This window comes from Chanos chanos, chromosome 12 (genome assembly GCF_902362185.1).
Source record: "Chanos chanos chromosome 12, fChaCha1.1, whole genome shotgun sequence".
NCBI lineage: Eukaryota > Metazoa > Chordata > Actinopteri > Gonorynchiformes > Chanidae > Chanos > Chanos chanos.
This window is the reverse complement of record NC_044506.1, coordinates 17,314,994-17,334,450: the sequence shown is the minus strand read 5'-3', so window position 1 is coordinate 17,334,450 and position 19,457 is coordinate 17,314,994. Positions and strand designations below refer to the sequence as shown.

Here is a 19,457-nt window from a genome sequence, read left to right as displayed (position 1 = left end):
AGGAAACTCAAATGCACACACAGGTCTGTGGTCTATGACAGTCAGCTGAGGTAGGGAGGGGAGGCCCAGACCTGTGCTTCAGCAGATGGTGTCCCTGTAGACTGAAGCACAGACACCACTCTCCCTCAGCACTGCCTCCCTCTGACATGACAACAAGGCACCGACGGCCGTACACTACCTTTAAATATACGCGCACCCAGACGCATGTACACGCAGACACGCACACGCAGACACGAGCACACACAGACACATGCATGCACATGCAGACGTGCACACGCAGACACGAGCACACACACGCAGACACGTGCACACACACGCAGACATACACACGCAGACATGCGCGCGCAGACACACACGCGCAGACATACACGCGCAGACACACACGCGCAGACACACATCTCCATTGTGCTGAAACTCTTACCCACTCATACATGCTAAAAAAAAAAAGAGAGAGAAAAAGTTCGGTTCAAGATGTTCCCTTTCTTTTGCACTCTCTCTCCCTCATTCCTCTGTCTCTTCACCCTCTAGCATTCCTGATCTCATGAGTAATTTCTTAATGCAATGCTATTCCCATTAAAACCACCATAGCCTAGCCTAAGCCTGAACAGAAAAGGGGATATTCATTTGTAAAAGGAACACACGGGGCTTTAGTCCTGCTCCTGTGTTTGGTCGTATAATAAAAAATGAGTGGACTTTAGAGAATACTGACTTGATGTGAATGTTCATTTTTCTTTCATGAAATGCCTTTGAAACAGCTTTGGCCAAGCTTGACAGGGGTATTTCTGGCAATGTTTGACCAGGTCCAGGGTCTGTGCAGAAAGCCTCTCTAATGTCATTAGGGATGAACACACTGATGCAGGCACAAACACACACACACACACAGAGACATGCAAAAGAACGGGCACGGACCCAAAGGCAAAGCACAGGGCCTGCCCAGCTCCACACAACCTCTCCAGCCACAATCAACACCTACTCATGGCCTCGTCAATACTATTGAGCTGCTTAGTTAAAACACACTCACTCAGAAACACACACACACACACACACACACACACAGGTCAGACATTTATGGCACAAAAACATAAATCATACACACATTTTTTCGCTCACACCATCATTCTGTGTGTGTGTGTGTGTCTCTGCCTAATACACACACATCCAAAAGTGCAAACCCAAAGGAGAGAGTAGACAGATTCCCAGCCTAATTCAACAGTTTAGTGAAGCATTACGACTGATCAATAGAGCCGAGCTGCACTGGGAGCTGGAGTGCTACCTCTGCATATTCATGCCATTAACATTCAATAGAGAGAGACAATCCACTGGGCCACTGCTGATATAGAGTGACAGGCAGCATCTCTCTCTCTCTCTCTTCTCTCTCTCTCTTCTCCCTCTCACACACACATCCCTTCTCACTGCCTCTATTTCTTTCATTTTCTTACTGTTCCTCAGTCTGACCATCTTTACCTTTGTATAATAACTCCAACTGCCTTTCTTACTGCTATCTATCTATCTGTCTATCTATCTATCTGTCTATCTATCTATCTGTCTATCTATCTGTCTGTCTATCTATCTATCTATCTGTCTATCTATCTGTCTGTCTATCTATCTATCTATCTATCTATCTATCCATCCTCTTGTTAGTTTACTTCTCCCATATGCATTCTCTCTCTCTCTCTCTCTGTCTCTCTTTTGTGAGTCGTGAGCTGTGAGGTTCATGCTGGGCTTTGAGTCATTCCTGTTGTGTTGGTCAGCCCTGTGCAGTTTGGACAGAGAGACAGAGAGAGAAAGAGAACTACTCTGAGCTTACAGTGTAGTAGCATCACTTCTCACGCAGACAGCTCATCATGACTAAACATTTCTGACCAGGCTTTCAGAATCCACGTCAATCTAAGTCAACGTCAATGTATTCGCCGTGTCAGTATGACGTTAAAACCCCCAGTCCCACCGACCGGCAATAAACAGCGAGCAAATGAGGACGAAAAAAAAAAAATGAAGTTTGTGCTAGCAGGTGGTAGACGGTTAGCATGTCTCTATATGTGAATTCAGTTTAACACCTCTCTCATTAAGAGTCATCTGAATAGGATTAGCATTGACATGTTAGCATGAATGTCATGAGACAAGGCCCTTAATCAGAGGTCAGTCGGTCGGTCAGTCAGTCAGTCAGTGAGTGTGGGCTTCAGGCTGAGGAGACTGTGCCGTGGGACACAGTGATAACTGACAGGAGGGGAGCGCAGACAGAGACAAGGGCTCCTGTCACCATTTGGAGGCTGATCACACCAGGGAGAATGAAGAAGACTCTGAAATGAGGAGTGTGTGAGAGGCCATGGTGCTGTGTGTGGCTTAGTGATGCTCTGTACCTGTCTCTCTGTGTTTGTGTGCGTGTGTGTGTGTGTGTGTGTGTGTGTGTGAGAGTGAGCTGTTTGGGGCCCATGTAAAGAAACACTTTCAAGTTCATCCAATCAAACATAAAAACGCATTTACTTCTCCTTTCCTCTATGTAAACAACAAAACCCCCAAGACACAGACTGTGCAACACACACTGTACTCAAACAGACTTAAAATCTCACTACACACACACACACACACACACACACACTCCTAAATCAACTCACCCTCATGATACACACACATATTGAACAGGAATCAGAGACTGATCTAATCAGAGATGTGTGATGAGCTTTGTTCATAAGACAATGGAGGGCTAACATGCATATATTCCACAAAACACACTCCAAGTGTGAACTCACTACAACTCCCACACTGCATTGAACAAACACACAAGCTGGACTGTGAAAGATGTTGGTGTACACGTACAGATACACACGCTGGTGATGCCGTGGTGACGCTCGATCACACTGCCCACATTGTGTGTCACTGTCAAATGGACCAAGCCACTTGAGCACTGGCCAGCACAGCTGACCAAAATCACACACTCCAAGTCTCCATGTCAACCAGTAAGCAGCCTGACCTGAAAAAAATGCCATGACATCTCTTTCCTCTGAAACTCTAATGGCTGAGAGTCACTGGTCTGTGTGTCTGTGTGTGTGTGTGTGTGTCTGTGTTAATGAGTATTGATGTCATTGACCGACTGAGGAGGGCATTCTAAATATTGGTCCTGTTCTTCTATTTGTTTATTTGCTCGTGTGTTTTTAACTTGTAAGTTCCTCACAGAGTGTTGTAAATCAATTCTATTTCACTCTCATCCATTTTCACTGTTTTGGTAGGCGGGGAGGGTTCACCGTGTTGTTGAGTTCATGGTATGAGATAGGACTGAAAAATGTGCATTACCTCCATGGCACAGAGACCGAAAACAACAAAAAAAAATATGAGATATATAAAATTCATTCCATTTGTGTTTAAATGACTGTCAGGCAGGGGTAAATTCCAAGGATTTTCCATCTCCTACCAAACCTGTTCAGTGTCTTTTCCTCTAGACAGGGACACGATGTTCTAAGAGAATAATACAGCAGTAGCCCTGTGTGAGGGAATGCTTAGATTCGCCCCACACACTCAAAAGATGTTCAATGAATAAAATATACGCATTCTCATGTTTTCCGAGGTAAATTGTCTGATCTCACACAAGCCCGAATTTTATCCAGATCTGAGCAGGTTCACGTCTCAACGTCGCTTCTAATTCAGTTCTGCACGAGTTCATACCCCGTTTCGGCAGATCGAGCAAACGCTTTGGATGCTTTATCAGCTTATATGAACAGAGGGTCCCTAAAATCAAATGTAAAAAAAAAAAAAAACGGCTTTGGTGTTGATGGTTCAGTTTGGATTCGTTTCTTACCTTCACAGCTGCTGTGGCCTTCCTCATAACCAGCGCTGCAACTGCACTTGCCAATGGGCACCAGCCACTCTCCCTCGGCGCTGCAGTGCATTCTGGGTGGGCTGTCCGTGTCGACCTCCGAGTTGTTGACACAGATGCCTCTGACCTCCACCAGCGTGGAGAAGGCGGCTTCAGCCACCGTGTCGGGGAAAACGGCCAGGTTCTGCACGGTGGAGAGGCAGCGTTTGTAGTAAACGCGGACGGACACCAGGGCCACGCAGGCGCCCACGTCCTGGAAGGCCAGGTGGAAGCCCTTGCGGTTGAGGTGGCCGATCTCGCGCACCTCTGTGTTGAGCTTCATCTTCCTCTCGCCCAGGTCGCCCTGCGTGAAGCTTTCGTCGGCCGCGATGGTGTCGATCTTGGTGTAGCGGTCCTCGCGCGCCACCCGGCCCAGGTCCCAGTCCGATTCGGCGTAGAGCAAGTTGAAGGTCTCTTTGCAGCTGCCCGCCACGCCGGGGATGCTGTTGCAGTCACGGAGCGTGAACTGCAGCTCGATAAAGATGCGTTGGCCGCCCTGACGCCAGATCCAGCCCGTCTGAAGCCAGTTGTTCTGACTGGGCTCCATCACGTTACACACCTGGTAGGTACGGATAGGTTTGTATTTCTCATCCACGCCGCTAATCTCCTCCCACTGAGAGAGACAGAGAGAGAAGGGGAGAGAGAGAGAGACAGAGGGGAAGACAAAAAGAGTGGAGGAGAAGAAACAGAGAAAAGGAGAGTAGAGGAGAAGTGAATGGTGGGATACGTAATAAAGGCAGTTGGATGTTTTCAGAATTAGATGAACTCTTTCATACACGATAATCTTTCCCATCATACACACACAACAAATATGCATTTGCCCTAGATCTGTGTGTGTAGGATTAACCGGCTTAGTCGTGTTTACGCCATGGTCAAATATTCAATATTTGTGACAATGTGTCAATCGTGTTAAACTTCTTTAATCCTCCACATTTTAAACAGCCAAATGCCCCTAGAAAACAACTGACCTGCACTAGTTTCATTGCTTCCTATTTCATTTTGTGTGTTGAATACAACGAGACCGCATTTCCATAGTGACTGAAGCATACGTTTCCCCAGGAATTTAGCCCTTTGACTCTAAGTCTCAGGCCACATCGGGCTCTTTTGTAAACCGGGCAAGAGCGACAGGGTGACTCTCGTTACATTCCAGTGGAGAGTTTGTGAGAGTCTACACCCCGAGTGTGCGTCTGTGGTTTTGCGAGCGCGTGTGCCAAAGCCAGCGCGCACAGCTGCGGCGATGGATGCTGGGGGAGCTCTGGGGAAAGCGAATTTAATCACTGTCACGTCCAGAATTAACAAGCTAAATAAATAACAGCTTGCACAGAGACTAGAGCACATGGCCATCTTTCACTGTAACTGCAGGTACGGCAGACTGAACGTGTCCAAACAGAAATGACTCATCTCCCCCAGAGCTTCGGCGGAGCCCTACGCGCCTTCGCCCGACGACAGATGTAATCTCACACACGTGCACGCCAGCGGCAGCACGCTACGTGACAAATCAATGGGAGGGAGAGAGCTGCTTTACTGCTGCGTGTGTGTGTGTGTGTGTTTGTTTGCGCCAGTGCTGGGGATGTCCGAAATAGGATTAGCACATCCACTTATGCTGTAAATGCATTTTTCAGGGAGACGGACTCGGGGGTGGGGAAAAGAGAGAGAAGGGAAAGAGAGAGAGTGAGAGAGAGAGAGAGAGAGAGAGAGAGGGCTTGACTGGCTGTCCACTCTTGGTCCATTTCGCTGTAGTGCTCTCTGGAAACCTGCCCACGCTGCCTAACAGAGTCGCTCTCACAGCAGCTCTATAGCGTCTCACAGAAACAAGACATGACTGATGATGTGCACATGCAGTTCCATTCCCACTCAACACACACACGTGTAACATAAATACACATACATAAATATACATACCCTTCTACGAGTGCAGACCAGGGCCAGACCGATACTTACAATGTAACAGTCTCTCGGTTCGGCCCGTGGACCATATATAGCCTGATATTTCGTTGAAAAACATTTCAGTCACTAATGGAAGTTTTTATTTGATTTTACTTAAAACACAAATTTCCTTTTCTCCAAACAAAAAGTGAATTTTAAAAATAAATACCATTTAGCTAGTTCAGCTTATCTTGAGAAATTCTACAAATAAAATTACTTCTATATGTTAATAAACAGACTGTGAAAGAAAATTAAGATTACTCTTCAGTCAGTATCCGAACACTGAGCATACGGTATATAATCTACTGACGTAGGCCGGAGTCGCTGATGTATTAGCCATTTACCATATGCCCAAAGCGTACTTGTTCAGGAGACCAGTTGGATGGAGTGCCTATAATCGTACTGTATTTGAGCACAGCTGAGGTGGACTCTGCTGATATAGGCCCTATCCAATCTATAAAGGTATGACACTCCAGTCGATAAATTATGAAATAGCTTGATTAACGACGTTTTTGTCTTAAGACCTCCAACTTAGCTGTGTATCCATGGTAATACCCAGGCCAGATTTTGAAAAATATTGTGAAAAATTGTACATCTCAATCAACAGTGAGACGAAGCTATTTTACAGGTGCATAGAACAGATCACAGACATGGTGAAAGTTGACAGTTTCTGCTAGTGGATAAGACATGGGATCCTAACACATTGGGGTTTTTTTGTATTTTCTTTGTCATGGATTTGAGAATTTGAAGATGGGTAAGCTCCTTGTTTGCTTAATATTTGATGTTTTTGGTGTTAAAGATGATTTTTGCAGTGAATGCGCCTGCAGTGTTCTGGTGAATGGCTGCTGCGTAGTAATTCACACTCTAAACAGGCCTGGATTTGGGGAGGAGGCCAAGCACTTATCTGCATTTGCCAAACACAGTAATGTACCCCTGTGGGTCAGATGAGGCAAAAGTCAACCATGACATGAAAAACAGTCCGATTTTGGGCTTTCCCCAACAAGACTGGAGAGAAACCAGGTACAGAGAGCTCTGGTTTACTTCTCAATGATGAATCTTATAAACCAATATCAAAGGGGAAGAAAAACTCCACATCAGCCTCTAAAATGCCCCCCCCTCCCCCCCTCCATTTGGATTTTTATAAATAAGTCTTGTGCAGTCTTTAATGCTCGACAACAACCTACACAGCTTAGTCAACACGAAGGGCTTGTTTATCACTCAAAAAAAGGATGCCAACCTTCTCATTCACTATCTCACATCAAAACATAAACTTGACAAGTGGAATGTTCTGTGGCAGGGTTGGGCAGGACTGGCATATGACAATGTCTACAGTGAAACATCACGATGGACAATGACGACGGCGTCTTATCGGCTACTCCTGTAAAGGTAGTATCATTTTTTTGTATACTTTCTTAATGCGGAAAGTTAGGATTATAACAGCCAGGATGTGACAATATATCAGCAAGAGTTTCCACGAGTCATTACAATATTAATAATTCATTGATTATATTTGTCCTACACATGAAACATTCTCAGTTAAATGTACAGAGCCAGACATGATGAAAAAGGGTTAATTGCAAGATAACAATTAGGAATTATTTGTTTTTAAGACAGGTATAGCAGAGAATGGGAGAGTTTGCTCTGCAGGTAGCTTTTAATCCTCAGTTTTGCGATATATATAAAGACTCATCCCCTGATTTACTAAGGCAGGCGCAAACCAGGTAGATTTAAAAAATCATTTTTATGTTTGCACCTAAATTAAAACATGCTTTCACTGGGTGGTAAATAGTGTGATTAAATAATCTGTTTTTCCTTTAGTAAATCAGGCACAAGTAGCTATTATAATAATTAGAATAAACCCATCCTTCTTTTTTGCGCTCTCTGGCTAACACTCCTTAAAATACATATTCATCAGTTCTACAGCTCAGCTTGGTCCCCGGGGAAATCCCGGCAAATAAGTAATAAATAAGAAAGAACTAATAAATATATTTTTCTACATTATAGCAGAAACACCAGAATTGTGTGTGTGTGTGTGTGTGACAGGGTGCACCCCGCTGTCGGTACAGACCGGGAAGGGGGGGGGGGGGCATAAGGACGGCTCAACATCGAGACGGCGGTCAGACTGCTTACACTGTGAATCTTTTATACTATGAGTCAAATCTGAACACAAAACAAACTGATGAGGATATTTAAAAAGACTTCCACTGATTACGCAAATGCATTTAACAAGCATATCCACTGCTCGCATACTGTACTCCATGTTTCACCACGTGGCAACTGTAACCTACATTTTGCTAGTTGGCAAGTTCACTCATTACAACAATATGATGCATGCATTTGTGGCCCCTGTTACCCTTAGTTGTGTTACTGGACAAGATATGGACCAAATATCCTCATAAATCAGACAACTATACACTAATTAGTAAAATAAATCTAGGAAAATAGTTTATTGCTTGGATCTTAGAGCAAACACTTCATGACAGCATATGTGGTGCACACAGATACGAGCACGCACACATGCACACACATAAAAGTACAGAGCAGAAATATCCAGAAACACACATGCACAATACAATGGGTAGGCGGGTGCAGAATAACAGACTAATGTTACTCACTCCATTTGAGGGATAAGAGGTCCAGCCCAACTCTGCCTGGGATTCTTTTGAATTCAGGAGAACAACTGGAAAGGGGAGAAAGAGAGAAAGACTCATTAGATGTGTTAAGTAGAAAAGTGAATTGGATTAATCAGAAATGCTTCTTTCTAAGAAGATACTTCAGAAATCAGAGGATACACTGCATTGAGATGCTGAACACAATTAATGTAGTTATTTTATTTGTTGTAATAAACAGGACACGGGAGGGGCGGGGGCAGCTGCATGCTATCTCTCTGCTCCACATATATCTCTCCCTTTTTAATCATAGCTTAACGTCCATTCAATGCCGAGCAACATATGAGATCCACGGACAGAGAACCAAGTGAGTCTAAAACCAGCACCACGGACAGAGCTCTACAACCAGCACCTTGGACAAGGCTTTGGGTAAAGCCGCCAATATTTCAGCACCACGGACAAGGCTCTGGGTAAAGCCGCCAATGTTTCAGCACCACGGACAAGGCTCCTGCAGTACAAATCACAGTGAGAAACCCTTGGCCACTGTTGTTGAAGAAGAGCTGGAAAAGCACCTTGGACAGCATCATCAAAGTCATTTCAAGCCAAAGTGTCCCCCAGGATTCCTATCCAAACCCCCGTTTTTTTTTGTTCCCGGCTCCATTCAAAAGGCCCTGGCCAGGACTCTGTGCATCACTGATAACAAGAAGCTATTCAGGACTTGAACTCAAAAGACGAACATAAGTAAAAAGGCTTCAAGTCTCTAAACACTTAAAGAGAGACCACGGAGGCCGCAAAGGCAATCTCACTGTTCCGTTCTGTTAGAATAACAACGTCATTATTGTATCCACACTCCTTTCGCATGTTGTGGAGGAAATTGGTCTACATGGGTTTTAACTAATTGTCTTGACACAGTGTCTCTTTTCTTTTTTTTTTTTTTGTTTAGTTAATCATTTTTGAGTCAGAGGCTCAATGTGGGTATTAGTCATGTTGAGCTGTCAAGAGAGCTTGTTTCTCTATTGCTCAGTTTTCTCCATGTCATATGTGCAACCATGTGAAGAGAGCCAAACGACGTTGATTTATAAATCTGTCACCATTTCCTCATTCATCAGGCTCATTCACAAACACACACACATACATACACACACACACGCACACACACGCGCACGCACACACACGCACACACACAGACACATTTCTACCTTTAACTTAATGGTGTTTCCATTTGAAGTCGTGCGTGTACAAGGCCTGACATTTCGGTTGTGAAAAGGGCATTTTGATAAACAAGCAGATGAAGCATTACGAGCTCTTGCACACCCATCAGTGGTCTTGCTCTGGAGTGCCTGGCTCCGGCCTGAAGAGCACTTGTGTTTTTATAGCACACGCCACTTCAGAACTGCAGCTATTTAGCTCAGCTGACATTGTATTTAAAGGCATGAATAAGTCTGGAACAGACAGTCCCTTTATCCTGTTCTACAAGTCACTACAATAAATTGCTTTGATGTAACTTCCTGCCCAGGCGACTATTGATTTGACTGAGCATTCAGTGCCAACACTGTTATCATGACGTGGTGCTGATATTTCCTCTGTAATAGCACACTGCGTCTTAACTCCTCCTAAGTTCTCCTCACTTTTGAGTGTGTGTGTGTGTGTGTGTATGTGTGTGTGGATGTGAGAGAGAGAGAGAGAGATACACAGAGAAAGAGAGAGAGAGAGACAGAGAGAGAGAGAGAGAGAGAGAGAAGGGGGGAGGGGATCGGGGATGTGCTATATCTCACTGCCAACAAGAGCCCCCCTGCTGCTGAAACTTCCAGGGCAGAGAAAAGAGAGAGGAGTGAGTGAAAGAGAGAGAGAGAGAGAGAGAGAGAGAGAGAGGGTTGGAAGTTGGCCCTTCTAACAATGTGACAGACAGTTATGCCAGCAGCCCAGATTCTCTGGTAGAGCTGTTAACTGTTGTTTGATTAACTGCCAATAGGAATTTTAACCAATTAATATCCCCAGTTAAATGGCTGGTTCTGAATGAAGTCACTAAACTGAAATGGCGGGTGACTCTGCTGCCAGCCCAGCACTTAGCAGGCTGGACATTCTCCTGACCACTGAGTATGGTCAGGATTGGAACTGCTCCTGTCTTTAAACAAAATGTCCAGTGAAACCAGCAGTTCAGTCCTGTGATCCAGCATTCAGCTCTGTTCATTTCATTCTGCACATTCAAACAACTCATGTTTGTCTCTGAATTACACAGACAGAATTGCAAGTGGAGATTCCACTACTGCTGCTGGCTTTTTCATGAACTGATGAAACGTTGTCAAACAATGGTTGAGAACTGTCCAAATTTCAACGCCCTGCTCTGTAGTTCATTCTGAGGACAAAGTAAGACTACATTTGCATGAGAGCTTGTGTGTGTATTTGTGTGTGTGTGTTTGTGTGTGTGTGCGAGTGTGTGTGTGCGAGTGTGTGTGTGCGAGTGTGTGTGTGTGTGCGAGGGAGGGTGGGTGTAAAAGGAAAATAAAATAAAAAAACAGAGAACATGGAGAGCTACAGATAGAAACCTGGTTAAAGGCACATGGGGGATCAGGCTGGAACTGCTGTATTTTCTTATGTGTGCGCACACGCAAACACACAGGCACGCACGCACACACACGCACACGCGCACACACACACACACACACACACACACACACACACGCACACGTACGCACACGCCTGCCAAATCTGAAAGCTTCTCCCCCTCAACAGCCTTTCCACTTAACTCACTAATACACAGTCCCAGTGAAAGGGAAAATTATAAAATGAGCACTACCAAATTCAATAGAGAGGATTAGGGCCACATGTTGTTACAGTGTCCTCCTTGCAGCCTCAGAGAAACTTATCTCTACATGCTGATACAGCCCAGGCCCACAGAGGCCTAGAGAAAACCAATCACAGGCCAGAGACCCATGGCTAAGAGGCACTGGCCAACTATTATCCCTCTAATAACTATACACAAAATAACAGACAGTACGGAAGAGGGGGATATATCTGTGTGTGCACGTGTGTGTGTGTGTGTGTGTGTGTGTGTGTATTCTCCTGAGCAACCGTTAAAGCCAACAGAAGAGCAAAGCACATTAACTTGGAGCCCTGTTCAGCCTTTTACGGCCTCATTAAACTTTCAGTGCCAATAATGGGGTCTAAAGAGCACCTTCTTTTCTCTCAGGCGTCGTCAAGGAAAAAGAAAAAAAAAAAAAAAAAAAGGCACCACTGAATCACAGAGGTCTCCACGGTAGCGGTAGCTGGAGCAGTGTACCTGACTGCCTGTGTTGCTCCAGGGCTGGCAGGATACTCTCTGGGCAAGAGCTTGACAAAAAGCTTCAACTATATCCCTCCCTCTTAATATCAACCCACCACCACCCCCCCCCCCCCATTACTCCTTCTCACTTTTCACATGCTCAGTGACTGACTGACCACCTGTCTGCCCTAAAGCAGTCACTCAGTCAATCTACTCAGCCTGCTTTGCCTACAGTACAATGACTGGGTGATTGGAATCTTGCTGGGAGGTTACAGGTTGTATTGTTATTACATTAAATTACACTTGAGGAGAATTTGTTTTATTGTTCCCTCTCCGTTTCCTGGGTGCAGTCATTTTCTCTCTTGCCAAGTGACTGAGTATTTTTCTTTTGGAACAGGAGGAAACAGAGAGCATTAGAGCCCTGAAGGGCCGAGTGACACGCCAGCTCTCTTTCTGGAGACTGTAAATAAACGGCAAGACAAATCGGTACACTCTGACTCCCACGCCGCTCTCCCTGCTTAAACTCCGCACGCTCGGGCTGACACGCCGCACATAGGTGACGCGTCGACCCGGGCGCTGCGAGAGCTCGGATCGGCGGTCGTCACGGCGACGGCAAGGCGGCGGACGAGGATTAATGCAGGACTTGTCGTCCTGTACCCTTTAAGCAAACGATTCGGGTTTGGCTGATGTGAGGACAGCCCTGTTTGTCATCATCATGGTAAATATCAGAACGGATCCTGGAACAGTGCTTAAGACAGTGAAATGTGACAGAGGCTGACTTGATGCCAGCTTTTTAAGCTAGAAGAGAGTTGGATTTCTGCCGAAGCGCCGTTTAAATCACACACTGGGCACATGACAGAGGGCAACACAGGAGAGTCTGCATGCTCCCAGAATGCTTTTAGGCACTCCAAGCGCTTACATAACCAACAGAGTGCGAAAATGTGTTCAGAGACTCAGGATGCCATAAAAATGAGCTAATATTGGAGCGTAGCAGCTAAACCTCACAAATACAGTCACAAGTACGACTTCACATATAAAATACATGAAGTCTGGATTCAGTGAAGACATACAGGTAAAACCACATGTAATGTAATTTTTTTTTTTTTTACTAAACCTGAGAGTGCCAGTAGAACATTGTGAGTCCCACCTTAGAAAATGAGGATTAAAAAAAGGGATAAGCGCGAGAGAGAAATCCAGGGATGAAATCACATACGTAGTTCCAGGTCTGGGACAGTTAACCTGAGATGGGGAGGTGGAATATGGTGTTTGAAGTGCCAGACAGGCATGCGCGGGAAGCTTTTTCTGCGTGAGGGGACAAGACTTGCTAAGCCTTTCTGATGACTCCTCAATAATTAAAAGGTGTATCGTTGTTGTGGAACTTCCATTTCCTCTGGCCAAGTCAAGCAGAAGAATGCATTATTCACCCAGGCCACACACGTTTTGCCCAACACACTGTGCATGTGCAGCAAGTCAGGCCGTTTAGTCTTCCTCCTTCAGCTCTGAGTGTGTGTGACCCTTCTGTTTCTCTTTCTCTCTCTCTCTGTCTCTGTCTCTCTCTCTCTCTGTTTCCCTCTCTCTCTCTCTCTCTCTCAGCTCAGTTCATTAACACTAAACTAAGTTCTAATCAAAATGTTCCATTTAACTGTGTGAACACCACAACCCAATCGTTGGATTATGATTGAATGTACTGTGTAATTGGGACAGATATCTGACTGAGTAGAATTGATCAGTCATTCCATCAGTCCATCAGTCATTATTGACAAGTCATTAATGACAATAAAACACAAAACGAAAAATACAAAACCAATAAAAGAAAATGTTCCGAACGGTGCAAGGAAAAGCAAAAAGGAAAAAAAATGTTCTCTCATTTCTTGATGGGTAGACAGAGCAATAGACAGAGAAGAGTGGTTACATTAGAGCAGGAGCAGAGAGCATTTTGTGCTGAGTTTGTATTCTCTATTTGGGCTCCACTTTAAATCAAATTAGACTCTGACTCTATCTGCTTCACTATTCTTCTTGTCCTGCCTCTAAAACTCTCTCTCTCTTCTCTCTCTTTCTCTTTTCACTCTCTTTATCGGTTGCATTCAGAGCTCTCCCCCACCCTCTCTCTCTCTCTCTCTCTCTGAAAAAGAGATTTGTCCTCTCCTTCTCCAGTTCTATCTGTGTGTCTCCGTGGGAGGTCTTGTACTCAGATGACTGAGTGTCTGGAGTATGTGAGTGTGAGCACACCCACTAGCCTACTGCTCTTTCTGACACTGTGATCACTCACTCTCTCCTCACTCTGCACCGTGCATTGAGGGAGAAAGGGAAAAACCTATGTATACGCTGACTGCATATGCATGCAGTGTCAGACAGAGGGAGAGAGATGGAAAAAGCATATGCTAGGGGTGTAACGGTTTCGTGTTGAAACCAAAAACCGCGGTTCCATAGACCTCATTTCAGTGCATGATACATGGGTAGTGAACTGTAGATGTCTTTTTTCCACCTCAGGTCTTGCAAGTGACATGCCCCCCCCTCCCTCACACACACACACACGTAACACCACACAGACACATACTCTGAGTACAGGAGAACATTTCACAGCATTTGTGCTTTTGACCGTGACGAATAATGTTCCTGAAACCACTGTTTTTCTTTCTTTTCATTTCTAACTGTAGGAAAATGTGTGCACCATGCTAATAGTGCGGTATGAGTATGCTTTAACTGATGGGATGATTATAACAGATTTAATGACAACGTTGACCAAGTAACCATTTTAAATGACAACTAAACATACTGTGTCAATACTCAGACCATTAATAAGGTATGTCAGGATATATTTATATGCATAAATGTATAAGGTATATTTTATCTCTGGGCTTCTATAGCAGGAAGTAGCTGTGGATTGATGTGAAAAAAAGTCAGGGGTCATCTCTACACAGTCATCAGGTGTCTTTTTTTCTTTTGACGTGGCAATCCTGAGTCAGTTCAATTTTTTTTCAACCCAAACCATGAGACACACCAAACCAAGTCTACAGACTGAGGTAGAAACCATATCATGAGTAGCGTGAACTGTTACACCCTTAGTGCGAACTGAACGTATATGTTGTGTGAAAGAGAAAAACACAGAGAGAGTGAGAGAGAGAGAGAGAGAGAGAGAAAAAAGTGTATACTGACTGTATATGAAGTGGGAAAGAGAGAGAAAAGTGCATGGTGATTTTATATCTAGTGGGGCCGAGGGAGAGAGAAGTGTATGGTGACTGTATATGTAGTGAGAGAGAGAAGCATATGGTGACTGTATATGTAGAGAGAGAGAGAGAGAGAGAGAGAGAGAGAGAGAGAGAGAGGGGAGAGGGAGAGAGTGAGAATAATATGGTGACTGTATATGTAGTGAGAGAGAGAGAGAGAGAAGTGTATGGTGACTGTATATGTAGAGAGAGAGAGAGAGAGAGAGAGAGAGAGAGAGAGAAGCCTATGGTGACTGTATATGTAGAGAGAGAGAGAGAAGCCTATGGTGACTGTATATGTAGTGAGAGAGAGAAGCCTATGGTGACTGTGTATGTAGAGAGAGAGAGAGAGAGGGGAGAGGGAGAGAGTGAGAATAATACGGTGACTGTATATGTAGTGAGAGAGAGAGAGAGAGAAGTGTATGGTGACTATATATGTAGTGAGAGAGAGAAGCCTATGGTGACTGTATATGTAGAGAGAGAGAGAGAAGCATATGGTGACTGTATATGTAGTGAGAGAGAGAGAAGCATATGGTGACTGTATATGTAGTGAGAGAGAGAGAGAGAGAGAGAGAGAGAGAGAAGCCTATGGTGACTGTATATGTAGTGAGAGAGAGAAGCATATGGTGACTGTATATGTAGTGAGAGAGAGAGAGAGAGAGAGAGAGAGAGAGAAGCCTATGGTGACTGTGTATGCAGTGAGAGAGAGAAGCCTATGGTGACTGTATATGTAGAGAGAGAGAGAGAGAGAGAGAGAGAGAGAGGGAGAGAAGCCTATGGTGACTGTATATGTAGTGAGAGAGAGAGAAGTGTATGGTGACTATATATGTAGTGAGAGAGAGAGAGAGAAGCCTATGGTGACTGTATACGTAGTGAAAGAGAGAGAAGCATATGGTGACTGTATATGTAGAGAGAGAGAGAAAAGTGTATGGTGATTGTATATGTAGAGAGAGAGAAAGAAGTGTATACGGAGTGTAGTGTCAGAGAGAGAGAGAGAGAGAGAGAGAGAGAGAAAGAGAGGGAGAGGGAAAGAGAGAGAGAGAGAGAGTGAGAGAAGCGTAGCCCATGTTACACATACAGCAGCCATAACATATGTAGGGTTGTTTTCATTCACAACATTCACCCAACCAGCCATCCATACTCACACACACGTATACACACCTACACACACACACACGTACACACATACACACGTACACACACATACACACGCACACACGTACACACGTACACACAGAAAACATGGAATCCCACTTCATTTAGGGTAATACAGCCTCCAGGAAAACTCTGCCATTAACATTCTTGGCTGTGACCCTATGTGTAACAGTCAGTCCTCTCACAAACCTAAAAGGAAAGTACCTGTTCATTAGTGACAGGCAGTTCACAAAAGAGAGACAGTATAGAGAGAGGAAGAGAGATACAAAAATGATTGAGAGAGACACAAAAGGTCACAAACGAAACCACTGTCCAACATAAACTTGGAAACTTAAAAAGAATCTGTCAAACAGCTATGTCTTGTTCAGTCCTGTCCCTCTCTCTGTATTACAGATAACCTCAACAGCCACTCTATGCCTCTGGAGGAAGCGATAGACAAGAAAGAAAGAAAGAAAGAAAGAAAGAAAGAAAGAAAGAAAGAAAGAGAGAAAGAAAGACAGACAGGAAAAAAAGAAAGGCTCCACCCTCATGGCAGGAATTGATGTTGAGTTCATTGATGTGCGCTGGTTGTATGAAGGGTAGAGGAGAGTAAGTCAAAGGCATGAGGGACCTGGGAGCTGGCCGGGCCATCCATCACTACACAGCAGGACGACGTGAAGAAATCCATACACACAACAGCCGATCGATCAATACACGGCAGCGCCACAACCAGCCGAGGTACACGAGAAAGATGGCGACGCTGGTCAATAAGTCGGAAAAACAGGGCGCCTGTGCTGAAACCAGTCAGGCGACGGATGAACGGAGACAGAGGAGGAGGAGGAGGAGGAGGAGGAGGGGGCTCTAAATGTAACGTTCTCATCCTTTTGCTCTGTGAGACAACATTAATCAAACCTGGAACAGCTGGCCGGCGGCTGTCCCTAAAGGTAGGCCCAAAAGTTTGGCCAGGCCCTCCACAGGCCTGGTGGCTCTGGGCAGATGGACAGCGTGACCTTTGGGTTGGAAGAGAGAGGGTGTGGAGAGGCTGAACCAACACAGCCTTTTTTTTTTTTTTTTTCTTTTTTTTTTGTCAGCATTGACCTCTATAACTCTCTGCTACTTCAGACAATGGAGAGCAGCTGGTGGAATTCCAGCAGGACCCAAACAGTCAAATGGTCAGAGTGTGAGGAGAGAGGGAGACAACGAGTTCTGGAGGAAGACAAAAAGCAAGTACGGGCACGCACGCACACTTTCACTCACACACACTTTCACACAGGCAGCCAACATGTGTACTCACCACACAGACACGCACACACCCGCACAGGTACACGCACACACCCACACATGTACACGGACACAGTTATTCAGACACATTCACGCACACACACACACACAAACGCACACACAGACACACACAGCCTTGAGCAATCATCATTAATTATCGAGCCCAGGCAATAAATAAATAATGCCCGTGAATCTGAATTTCAGATTGGTGTGAGTGCTAACAAAACGCCAAGCAGTCAGTAATTAACAGAATCAAAGCCCTGTCCCAACCACAGATAAAGCTCTGTTCGCTGCGTGTTGTTAGCTCTGTCTGTTTGTCCATCTCTCTCTTTCTCTCTTTCTCCCTCTCTCTCTCTCTCTCTATCGCTGCAGGCAAACATGCTGCTCCCTCTCCCAACATCTGGGATCCAAAACACAAGCCAAGCCCTTTTCATCTGTGTGACTGCGTTCAGAGACAGAGACAGACAGAGAGAGAGAGAGAGAGAGAGAGAGAGAGAGAGAGAGAGAGAGAAAGTCAGTTGTTATGTCATCTAATTTCTTTGCCTCTTGTTTATTTACTTATCTGTAGGCTGATAATGGAGCCGTATTAATCCAGAGGTACGTCATTCTAAAGACAGAGGGAGAGAAATGGACGAATTCTGCTAATTATGCAAATGGGAGGGGGCTGAATGGTTCCCATCGCCTCGTTTGGATTTAATTATGTGGTGTAATTGCTTTCTTTTCTCCAGCTTGTTAAAACGGCCACACTGCCCGTGTTTACTGTATGCTCTATTGAAAGGGCCTCAGAAGCAGAGAGACCTTCTAGGTTCAGGAGACCTATAAGTCTATGTAAAATGACTCTACTGTAGTCCGGGCAAAAAAATTCCACCTCTCCATTACTGGAGGTGTAAGAGAGAGGGGCCAATAAAGAAACATATATAGTGATAACAGATAGCATCTCATATCTTCACTCTGTAGAATACGAAGAGACCACACATATTCAGTTCCACCAATATGAACACACACACACACACACGCACACATAAACATATAAAATGGCATTTCACATAACAAAGAATCCCTCTATCCTCACAGTTTATGAGAGTCTATCTATACCATGACTGAGACAGAGTTTGGTTTTCTCTGACTGACTGACTATGACTGATGAAAGATCGTCTGACATATTCTCCTCTGTACTAATCAGTCTGTTCCATTTCACCAGATTCCTCTAAACACTCCCACCTCATCTGTAGAGGACAACCACTTTGACCCTGTTGCACCTCTGAGGTTAAAGGTCAGCGCCCTGCAGTGTGCTCTCTGAGGAGGCCTATTGACCTATGATCCAGAGGGCAGGGTCAATATGTCAAGCCCTGGAGGACCCACCTCCCCACATCGACCGCAGGCATATCAGCACCGCCTCCGCCTGAGAACGTCCAATCAGCACGCCTGAAACGAGAAGACGGACACCTGCTGTGCGTCTTCGTGTGGTGGTTCGCTACAGCTTAGAGGTGCAGGGGAGTAAGCTCACATACACAACGGCCATTCTGCCCCGAGCTAACAAATGGATATTCCTATTGAGCTGGAAAGGTCTGGCCAGAGCTGTTTATCTTTGGAAGAGTGCATGCCCTTGAGAACTGAGCACAAGGCCCTCAGAAGGTCATCTATCATTTCCACACACCTGCCTGCTGCAGGGGGCTAGGAAGGTCTTCATGGACAATGAGTTGGATTTGGTGTGCGTCTCTGCATTTGTGTGTGTGTGTGTGCGCGCTTTTGTGCGTGCGTGTGTGTGTGTGCGTGCGAGCGTGTGTGTGTGATTTCATTCGAGAAGTTTAAATTAAAAAACGTGACCGAGGGAGAGGTGATAACCTCATCCCACTGACACCCCTATACCCCTCTACCCCATCTGAACAGCTCCCAAACTAACTGCATTAATGGACAGATTTCAGAGTTTAATCAAAGCACACAAAGAGGTAGAAAAAAAATGACCTGCTCACTCCATTTCTCCACTGCCAATCACATGCCTAAGAGAGGGCTCCATCATGACCACAGAGAGTAGCAGCCGAGCAGAGCAGAGCAGTGTAGAGTAGGCTGGGTGAGAGGAGAGGGAATTAGACAGCACTGCTACTGCTGCTACTGCTGCAAATTGGTGGGAGAGTGAGAAGAGAGGCTCTCAACTACACAAATTACTACACATGTAGAGGACACTGCACCAT

At 45.1% G+C, this 19,457-nt stretch overlaps 1 protein-coding gene across 1 annotated transcript in view; it reads right to left on the bottom strand.

Moving 5' to 3' along the window:
- The window catches only part of epha10 (EPH receptor A10), a 150,606-nt gene that overhangs the window by 67,632 nt on the left and 63,517 nt on the right, over positions 1 to 19,457 (bottom strand). Inside the window, exons 4-7 of the mRNA XM_030788540.1 lie at positions 12,135 to 12,302; positions 10,909 to 10,964; positions 8,389 to 8,504; positions 3,791 to 4,460 (exon numbers count right to left, since the gene is read on the bottom strand). Coding sequence (XP_030644400.1) covers positions 3,791 to 4,460; positions 8,389 to 8,504; positions 10,909 to 10,964; positions 12,135 to 12,302 — 1,010 coding nt within the window. The remainder of the gene's footprint in view (positions 1 to 3,790; positions 4,461 to 8,388; positions 8,505 to 10,908; positions 10,965 to 12,134; positions 12,303 to 19,457) is intronic.